Source organism: Macadamia integrifolia, chromosome 6 (assembly GCF_013358625.1).
Source record: "Macadamia integrifolia cultivar HAES 741 chromosome 6, SCU_Mint_v3, whole genome shotgun sequence".
In the NCBI taxonomy this organism is placed as follows: domain Eukaryota; kingdom Viridiplantae; phylum Streptophyta; class Magnoliopsida; order Proteales; family Proteaceae; genus Macadamia; species Macadamia integrifolia.
The window spans coordinates 37048582-37058796 of record NC_056562.1 but is presented as its reverse complement, the minus strand read 5'-3'; the positions used below and the strand labels follow the sequence as shown (position 1 = coordinate 37058796).

General features: G+C 39.9%; 2 protein-coding genes across 5 annotated transcripts in view; one reads left to right on the top strand and one right to left on the bottom strand.

The window, feature by feature from the left end:
• The first annotated feature begins 229 nt into the window (after positions 1-229).
• On the top strand, positions 230-4990 carry LOC122082421 (endoglucanase 6-like). The gene is made up of 8 exons (XM_042649974.1): positions 230-842; positions 1055-1267; positions 1592-1792; positions 2481-2570; positions 2699-2863; positions 3360-3644; positions 3750-4098; positions 4197-4990. The coding sequence occupies exons 1-8, from the start codon at positions 630-632 to the stop codon at positions 4526-4528; spliced, it is 1848 nt and encodes a 615-aa protein (XP_042505908.1). The 5' UTR covers positions 230-629; the 3' UTR covers positions 4529-4990.
• Positions 4991-6477: 1487 nt separating this feature from the next.
• Positions 6478-10215, bottom strand: part of LOC122082707 (spermine synthase) — a 10005-nt gene continuing 6267 nt past the window's right edge. For all 4 annotated transcript variants that reach the window (XM_042650431.1, XM_042650432.1, XM_042650433.1 and 1 more), the window contains 2 exons: positions 9767-9896; positions 6478-6817 (listed from right to left, as the gene is read on the bottom strand). In XM_042650431.1, coding sequence (XP_042506365.1) covers positions 6719-6817; positions 9767-9896 — 229 coding nt within the window. In that variant the 3' untranslated portion in view covers positions 6478-6718. The remainder of the gene's footprint in view (positions 6818-9766; positions 9897-10215) is intronic.

Here is a 10215-nt window from a genome sequence, read left to right as displayed (position 1 = left end):
CCCACTAATAAACGATGGGAAAATGGTTATCAAAATTCCCACAATAAAAGTAGCAGTAAATTCTCAGGGAAGAGCTAATTAAAAACCCACCGACCTTTCCTGCAAAAGCACAAACGACCCACATGACTGTTCACTCTGTTCTCTCTTTCTCAACCGTTTTCGGTCTCTTGAAAGGAAAATGAATAAGAAATTAGTTTCATCTCTGAAGTGAAATTAATTTTTTAGAGTGGAAAAACCTTACATTTATTAATCGCTGCCAAGTTTCTGACCTCTTGGAGATGGGGACCATCCTTATTCCTTCCCTTCTCCATATATAGACGATTGAGTTCTACACATTTCTTCACCATCTCTCTCTCACTCTCCCCTGTTTCTCTCTCAGAAACTCAGTTCATTGTCCTCCTCTCTGGGTTTATCAGAAATTTTAGCTGATACACCAGACCGGCAACATTGCCATCGTTCCTATTCTATCTGCCAATCTTGGAGGAGTTTTGAAGAGGACAAATGGTTTTGTCTTGGGAGATATAAATAATATCCCCCATTTTGTTGCAGCCCAGATCTGTCTTTCCATTTTTTTCTCTTCTGCATTTGGATTTTGTTCTTTCCACTTGAAATTATTCTGTCTAGATTACATGGAGAGGTTTCTGAGATTCATTTCCATGGCTCCTCTGATTCTGCAAGTACTATTTGTTTGTCTTCCTTGTGCTCTTGCTGGGCATGACTACAGTCAGGCTCTGAGTAAAAGCATTCTCTTCTTTGAAGCCCAGAGGTCAGGGTACCTTCCCAGTAGCCAGAGAGTTACTTGGAGAGGTGATTCTGGTCTGCATGATGGGAAGATTAATGGGGTAAGTCCTCAATCTATCTTAGGAAAAGTCTTTTTTTGATATTTCAGTTTTCTATAAAAATTTTGAGCCTTTATAGTTCTGCATTGTCTCCAAATGCATTTGCAGAAGACCCAATTCTCATTCTAGCTTAATGTTTCATTGTAGAACAAATTACTTCTCTAATAAATTGTTATCTTCATCGTTCATTGCTTATTTAGGGTTTATATTTTCAGGTGGATCTGGTGGGAGGTTACTATGATGCAGGGGACAACGTGAAGTTTGGACTCCCCATGGCCTTCACCCTAACAATGATGTCCTGGAGCATGGTTGAGTACAGGAAGCAAATGGCTGCCAATGGAGAGCTTGGCCATGCCATGGAAGCTCTTAAATGGGGAACTGACTACCTCATTAAAGCTCACCCACAACCCTATGTCTTGTACGGACAGGTGGGTTGTTGCATCTCTTACTAGAGAAATTAATTCTTCCTGAGAGCTTCAGCTAAAGATAAGATCTGATTATATTGTGATAGTTGAATTCCCCTGTTTTTATCCGTTTCATCTGGGTTAAGCCTTTTAATTTTACAACTTAGAGAGTCTGAAATTGAAAACTTTTACTATTACATATATTATAATAGTTTCAGTTATAATTGCAGTTAATGTCCTTTTTTTCTAATCGAAACAAACTTAAAACTGAAATCCAGAACATGGGTTGATGCTGATATTGATGGTGATGGTGATGGTGATGGTTTTTTTTTTCTTTAATAAAAACAGGTGGGAGATGGGGACAGTGACCATTACTGCTGGCAACGGCCGGAGGATATGACGACGAATCGGCAAGCATACAAGATCGACGTGAACAACCCGGGATCTGACCTCGCCGGAGAAACTGCGGCGGCAATGGCTGCAGCTTCCATCGTCTTCCGCCATTCTAATCCCTCTTACGCCAACGAGCTACTCACACACTCTAAGCAGGTCCGGTCCCTCTTCGCACTCTAGTCTTTAACTTCAAAGTACCAAGTCAGTTCTAATCGGAATCGCCGATCCCGTTCCGGATCCCTGTTGATCTGGAGCATCGATCCCCACAAGTCATTTCTGGGGTTAAGGGTAGAATTGGAATTGGACAGAGCTTTTGTTTGTTTTCCAACAAAATGTGTGTAATTAATGCCGGTTAGCCGTTCCGGCGGATAGCCCGGGGGGAGTCGGGAGTCCTGGGGACATCTTCTGGTAATCACGGATCGGTTGGGGATCTCTAACGGTCCATGTCCGTACTTAATTAAGGATCTTTGAATCGTCAAAACCGCGAGTGGTCCATGCGCTACTACTCATTCCACATGAGTAGGACTGTCGGTGGAGATTTTGTACGGAAGACACGTGGAAATTCTCCTCCTGGAGCGAATCCTGTCTTCTACAATGGAATCTCATGTTATTACGTATTTACCTAACCAACCTCCAAGTGGATCTGTACGGTTAAGAAGTAATGGCTAGTTAGATTTACGAAGTTACCCTAGAGTTTTCTAGTAAACCCCGCCCAAATCCTTAATATTACTTGGAAAAATCAGTGAAGAGGCACTAGAGCTAGGGGTATTATGGTCACTTTGGATAGGAATTTGGAGTCCTTGCTTTATTTAAAGTATTTAAAATGATTTTTATATAAATGCAGCTTTTCGAATTTGCGGACAAATACAGGGGCAAATACGACAGTAGTATTCAAGTGGCGCAGAAATACTACAGATCCTACAGCGGTTACGAAGTATGTATATTTTTTTGGACGGCCCCAGCCATCATCATTTAAATTGGATCTCATCTTGTAGCCTTGGTCTGATGTTTGATCACTGATTAATTGATGGGTGTGATTGTGTTGTTGTGTTGGTGGTGTAGGATGAGTTGCTATGGTCTGCCGCCTGGTTGTATCAAGCAACCAACGAAGAGTATTACCTAGACTACCTGGGTCAAAATGGTGACTCCTTGGGTGGGACCGGTTGGTCTATGACTGAATTCGGATGGGATGTCAAGTATGCTGGTGCCCAAGTTCTGGTTTCCAAGGTATGTTCTTATGTGAATCATCAAATTGGGAATGGACCGGTTCGGACCGGACTGCTTTAACTCAGAACTGATCCTTCCCATTTGCCATGGTGGATGGGGTTGGATCCAGATCCTCTCCATAGGGGCCAGGGATCAAATAGCAATCCCACAGCTGGAGGACCCGAGCATATGTCTCGAGATCACCCCAACTATGAGATCACTCTATGGTCTATGGGCTCCATGGACAGGAATCCTACTTAGGGTTCTAATTCTATCTCTACGTTTTTTAACGTAAATAGACCTTTGACCTAAGTAATCCCGCAGGTTCATACTAACCTATGAATGAGAATCATTTAACTTTCATTGAAAATAGTGAATAGTAATAAACACCTCTTATGAATTGTGAGTGACCATAAGAGATTAAGAGGAGCCGAACTCATAATCATACCCTTATTGAGGCGAAGGTCCTTTCCGGTGCTGAAGCTTTTGTGTTTTTGTGAATTGTGGCTATTTGCAGTTCTTAACGGAAGGGAAGGGACAAAAATACGCGACAGTATTCGAGAAATACCAGCAGAAGGCAGAGTATTTCATGTGTTCTTGCCTTGGGAAGGGAAGCCGTAATGTGCAGAAGACCCCTGGAGGTCTCCTCTTCCGTCAAAGGTGGAATAATATGCAATTCGTCACTACTGCTTCATTTCTCGCCACCGTCTACTCCGACTACATCACCTCCGCTCGTAAATCCATCTCCTGCCCTTCAGGCTCTGCTTCCGCCTCTGACCTTCTCAACTTCGCCAAGTCTCAGGTAATCATCCATTAATGACTAACCAGAGCTTTTTCATTCAAGATTCTAAAGCTAACTTCTTGACCCATATTCTTGTTTAATGGTTTACACAATTTTGAATTGCAGGTGGATTACATTCTTGGAGACAATCCAAGGGCCACTAGTTACATGGTGGGCTATGGTAACAATTACCCACAACAGGTTCACCACAGGGCATCTTCCATTGTCTCAATTAAGGTCAACCCAACCTTTGTTACCTGCCGTGGAGGATATGGCACTTGGTTTAGCCGCAAGGCCAGTGATCCCAATCTCTTAACTGGCGCCATCGTCGGTGGCCCTGATGCCTATGACAACTTTGCCGATCAGAGGGACAATTATGAGCAGACAGAGCCTGCTACGTACAACAATGCTCCTCTTTTTGGGGTTTTGGCCCGACTTAGTTCTGCCAATGGCGGATACAATCAGCAACTACCTGGTAACTTTGGCATCATCTTCTTCTTCTTCTTCTTACTTTATATTTGATTCAACTCTGTTTCTTAACTGACAATCATGGTTGTGTTCTATGATCCACAGAAGCTTCTCCGGCTAAGTCTGTTATTACCAAACCAAGTTCAACTTCTCCTTTAACAATCGAGCAAAAGGCTACATCCTCATGGACCTCAAAGGGCAGAACCTATTACAGATACTCGGCAGTGGTGACCAACGTTTCAGGGAAGACTATGAAGGACCTCAAACTTTCCATATCCAAACTTTATGGTCCTCTTTGGGGCCTTTCAAAGTCAGAGGAAGCCTATGGATTTCCATCATGGCTCAAGTCTTTAGATGCCGGCAAGAACTTCGAATTCGTTTACATCCACTCAGCATCTCTCGCAGATGTATCCGTCTCTAGTTACACATTGCAGTAGAGAGAGACAAGGAAAGGAAATTTACAAAAGAGAAGAAAAAGGAGTAATTTTCTTTGGTTTTTCATTTGGGTATAGACCAAGAAATTGTGCAGGTACAGTGAGAGAGAGAGAAGTGGCAGTCCAGAAAAAGGGTTCTTGTCCTCTTCTCTTCTCTGTTAAAACAGATTATAAATCCTTTTGATGTGGGGTTTTAAGTTGTAAGGTTTCAGCTGAAGCTTATGTCTTTAACAAGAATTGACAGGGCCAGAAGGGGAGAAAGGAGTGAAGAGACAAAAAAAGAAGTGCTCATCCTCGTTCTCCTCCACCTCATTAGTCACAGAGAGAGAGAGAGAGAGAGAGAAGTCCTTTGTTTCTTTGTATTTAAAAGAACTTCACAGGTTTTTGTGTATTGGTTGTAAGCTTTACAACTTTTTTGTTTGTCACTCCAGATGAATATAGTTTGTGCCATGAAATCTTGTTTTAGTCTTTTGCATCCCCTTCCTTTCGGTCTAAATATTCTGCTACACTCCTTGAGAAAATTGGAGAGTATAATAGTAACTTTGAGAAAGCTTGATTTGTGTTTTTAAGACCTTAATGGCTACTCCTTGTCCACTCACAAGGTGAAATTCTTGGACGGCAACATAAAACATAACAATCGTTTCCATAACTTTCTATTGCTTTTCCATGCGCAAACAAGCATTGAGCTTGTGGATTGTAACATGTGCAGTCTAAGAGGAAATTTGGTTTGGATTGCTACCTGGTCCTATGGCCACTGCACCAATGTGGGGATCAACCAAGGAAAGTGTACAAACATCCAATCAGATAAGGATCTTTTTCTCAACTTATGGGGGCTGGTTCTACATTGATTTCCTACCTCGATTTTTTCTAGAATTGATGTGAGTTGATATGATATTAGGTCCCCTCACCTTGTAAGCCTATTTATAGGGTTGAGTTCTATTTTGAAATTATTCACTTTGGCATTTGCATTAAAATTCATTTGTCCACTGGACAGACACTGAGAAAGGGTTTATGTGGGGGTGTGTCGGGAGGGGCCTAGTGGGCCTATGTCATCGGAACATGACCTACCTATTTAAGGAATGAGTCGGTTGGGTTCCAGGTTTTAATCCGACGTCTCTTAATTGGGTCTTAAATGGGATGATGTACCAATAAAGCCCTAAACGGTTTTTACTTTTCTTAGACCTAAGATACTTTAATAATTAATTTATTTGATTAAATCATCAACAATTTTGTTGATGAAAAGATATTACACTTAATTACAGTCAATAATTGATCAAAATATCTATATATAGCTTATCCTATCCCATCAAAAAAATCAAAATACCTATATAAACAGTCAGGCTAAATGTGTCAGTCTGAGTCGGGCTTTTAAACAGACCAGGCTGATCAGGAAGTCCATCTAGCTTACCCCTTTGCACCATGTACTACCTATTTATACGGGCTTAAACCTGACATATTTATTAATCAGACCGATCAAAGTCAGCCCATAAACATATCAGGCTCAATTAGGCCTATCAGTGTGGGCTTGAAATTGACACCCCTATGGTTATGAGACACTGAGAAGGGTACGCTAGCAACTCTCTCTCTCTCTCTCTCTCTCTCTTTCTCTTATGTATGATACCAATTTATCACGTCATTGGTGCATACTTCAGAAATGTGTTGGGCTTGCTCCCATAACAGAAGATAAGATCTACTGCTCGGTCTTACGAATCAGCATCCAACCCCTGTCCCATCTTCTACCATTTCAAGTTTAAAGAAGGGAATATTTGAAAATAAAAAGGACATCTGTTGGATGCTAAATTGTACGACTAGGTGATCATACGAGCAACTGATCCATTTTCCCATGACGGTAATAACCATTCCATTTTGTTGCAATGGAAATGCAAATATTTTCTACCGAAGTGGTTTTTACAGATCGCTTTTGGTATTTGGTTGCAAGAAAGATGCAGATATTTCTCTAAGTGATATATATTTTAAAAGACATGCAAATATTTCCCTTTATCTTTGGTCGATGTTCAAAAAAATCCAATTTCACATACAAAAACAGAACAAGAATATTGTAAGATCTCAAATAGGTCATGACATTTAGATAGAAGTGTACGTAAGTTGAAATAGTTATATTGACTGTCCTTGTAGCAGACACGCATTTCCATCTAGAAAGATAATTGGGAAACAATTTGCCAATCAATTAAGCTACGATACGCAGATTCCCTGTACAGAGGATTGGGAGTCACGAAGAACACTCACTTCCCTCCTAACAAATGATGGCAAGGCGAAGGCAGCTGAATGTATCTGTCAATCAGACAAGAATAATTGTTTAATCTCTCCCACAGAAAAATGATAAGAACACAAACACGAAAAGAAAAAATACACACAAGAATGGATGTGTGGGTATGTGAAAAAGGAGAGCCAACCAATACAAAGTTACAAGGACATTAATGCATCCAAACATGACCAAAACCCACTTGTGATGAGCTTATAACCCCCCCCCTTAACACACACACACACACACACACACACAAAAAAAAGCCATGAATAGATATCACTCAAGGTCAAGGCAGTCACAGGAGACGGGTAAAATATTTCATTAAGTCAATGGCAATGTATGCTTTGTTGCAGGAACAACCCCCCCCCCCAAAAAAAAAATAAAAAAAATAAAAAAACTATATCTAATCTTAAGATTGAAGGCATCCAAAAATTTTGATTTTGACGATAGAACCTTTTTTGCATACCAAATGGTTTCTCTATCTTCTTTTTTTCATTATTTTCCCTTTCTCAAACTAATTTTGTTGCTGATCTTATATTTTGTATCACAGCCAACCTAACAGTCCCATTCCCTGGCCTGGATCTGGGCTCAGATCTCAGATTCTGTTCTGGATTTCACTTTCCTTGCCGTACAGCTCTAGTCCTAGTTGAGAGGGGGTCCATAAAACACAAGGTTATTGAGATCTTTTAATCCTCACCAGCATTACCCATATAGGTGGTGGCTAAAAAAATAACTTTAAAAAAAGGGTTCTCAAATATCGAGGAAGAAGCAAGCAAACACCCAGGGTACAATATCTTTCATGGTTGGTCTGAGATGGCAAACAAGTAATGAGTTGGGAGTCCATGACTTACAATCAGGCAACTGATGTAGTCGCAAGACTGGAATAAAGTATCAGGACAATAAAACAGATCAAGATCCCAAACCTATAATTTTATGGTAGATAAATAATTTATTGTGAATCAGAAATGGCATGTAGTTTACAAGACAGGAATGACGATCAGGACTAAAATCGATAAAAGATCCCAAACCTACAATTTTATTTTGGTAGATAACGAATAATTTATTGTGAATCAGAAATGGCATAGTGTATGATACAAAATAAGCAACAAAAACAAACGCCAAAGTACAAACTGACCAGCCACAAAGGCACAGGACAACAGGACAAAAATCCAAATATAGAGCTGTCGATGTATACATCAAGGTTATCAAGGCGTAAGGCAACGCCTTGATAACGATGGTATACATTGATGCAGAGCTTCCCTTAGAGTTCGACCTTTTCGGTGAGACAGTAGCGAACATGGTATCTGAATAGGGAAGTAGAGTGTTGGACTCCTGGGAATTGCAAAAATCAGGTAAGAGCCAACACTTCTCCCTCAGTGCCGCGCGAAGAAATGCCACGTATGCTCCACATGCAAGGACCAATGGATCTTGGCCTGCACGTGCGAGGGAGTGTTGATGTATACATTGACGCTGCCCTTCCCTAATAATAGTTCAAGATTTTAGGTGAAACGGTAGCGAACTCTCCCTTGATACACTATCCCTAGCTAACTCGTAAGCCAAAGAATTGGCTTAACACATTCTTCAAGAGATCATGAAAGTCTCCACAACCACATAGACCTTTCTTTTCTAACCCAAAAACTAAAATTTAAAACAATTTGATTGAGGAAAAATAGATATTTCCTGCAGGAAGGGAGGCATGCCATATTTCTTACTTAATTTGACCACAACCAGATTGAAACAATCCATATCGGTATTGACTCAAAAATGTGTAGAAAAAGTGAAAAGCTAACAATTCTAATTTAACTTGCCTTGACCAGAGAGACAGCTAAGACTCCAATTCAAATTATGATTTGATTCAAGTAACACTAGAATCAAATCCACTCTCTGAATATGATGTCACACTAAACTGAAAAGAGGGCAACGAGGCCACACATTTTAGACATGCATTATTCTGGAACTCTAGGTATAGGAATTTCTTCCGTCATCTTTGAGTTCAACCAACATCTGATGCGGTATGACTTCCAGATCCCTTGCGGTAGAATATACAGCTATCAAACCCCTTGTCAATGCAGGATGGGCTGCTCAAAAGTTTTAGGTGCTCCCATATCAAAGAATACAAGGCACATTTAACATGCAACCATGCATGGTGAGCAGTGTTCTAAGGCTAGACTGCAATGGGGCCACACAAAGCAAAAAAGAAGACTTTCTGCAAGCTGAAATTTGCAGGTCCTTCCAGAACACAGATTTTTGATACACTTGGGCCATTAGATTGCTGACCATGAGAATTATCACTGTTCTCAAATGTAATCCATTAGATGCTTCAATTTGAGAGATCCCATTCAAAAAAAAAAAAAAATCTCTTAACTTCGATATTCGCAGTAAATACTCAATACAAAGAAAATACATGCTAAATAAGGAAGGGCAGTATACAAAGCACAGCAAACATTATGAGCCCAGAATCCTAAATAAAAATATTGATTACAACAATGACTCTAAGCCCAGTTGCCAAAAGAAAACCAGTAGAACCTGCTGAAAACCAAGAATGATGGAGCAAGAAGGTGAAATAATTCTAGCACCCCCCCCCCCCCAACCCCCCGGGAAGGCTAAAATGATTGAATAAAGACAACTAAAATTGAATTCACTCAGGAAATAATAAAGTACAAGTTCAAAGTTAGCATCATCATGTTTCTAACTATTTACTAGTACTTCCAAAAGGAATATCATAAACATCTATTGCAGTAAATACATCACAAACAGTAAAATTTGATGCGTTCACAGAAGAATGCAAGCTTAATAGTAATATTGATGTTCTCACAGAAGGAGGGAAGCCCCTTATATCCCTAGCCTTTAATTCAAGTAGGTTGAAGCATAAATAGTGAATCAAACCACACAGAAAGCAGCTTCTCATATATAACTCCAAAGGGAAGATTTAGCACATAATATCAACTAAATATTGAGAGAAATATAGATCTCACCTCTGAGTTGTAAAACCTGAGTTCCCTCCTGAACTTAATAGCTCCTTCTACTTTCTCTATGGGATTAATAGGATTCAAAAAATCAACAGGTGGTCCCTTCGTTGAGCATATCAGAAACCCAATCACACCACTGCAAAAAAAAGACAAAATATTAAGAAATGAGACACAACTACGTAGTACATAACAAAGATCTGCATTTTTATCAGCAAACAAAATACAACACTAATATGTATCCTAATTGTTGCTTTCATATTTTAACCAAAATACCCAGCTTTCTAGTGTCTCCCTTTTTGTTTCCAAACAGACCAGAAAGGAGGTAGAGCAGTTTCTTATAATAGATGGTTTCCTACTAGTCTTCTCCCAAATACTGCAGGTTGGCTATATAAATCCTGATAAACAAGGATTGCCCCCTTCTTCTTATGTTTTAACAATGAACTAAACTTTTTTAT

What these genes read in the sequence shown, in the direction of transcription:
- LOC122082421 (XM_042649974.1), top strand. Translation starts at nt 630, where the DNA reads ATGGAGAGGTTTCTGAGATTCATTTCCATGGCTCCTCTGATTCTGCAA. An exon ending in CCTATGTCTTGTACGGACAG is followed by an intron (nt 1,268 to 1,591) that starts GTGGGTTGTTGC and finishes TAATAAAAACAG; the next exon opens with GTGGGAGATGGGGACAGTGA. An exon ending in CCCAAGTTCTGGTTTCCAAG is followed by an intron (nt 2,864 to 3,359) that starts GTATGTTCTTAT and finishes GGCTATTTGCAG; the next exon opens with TTCTTAACGGAAGGGAAGGG.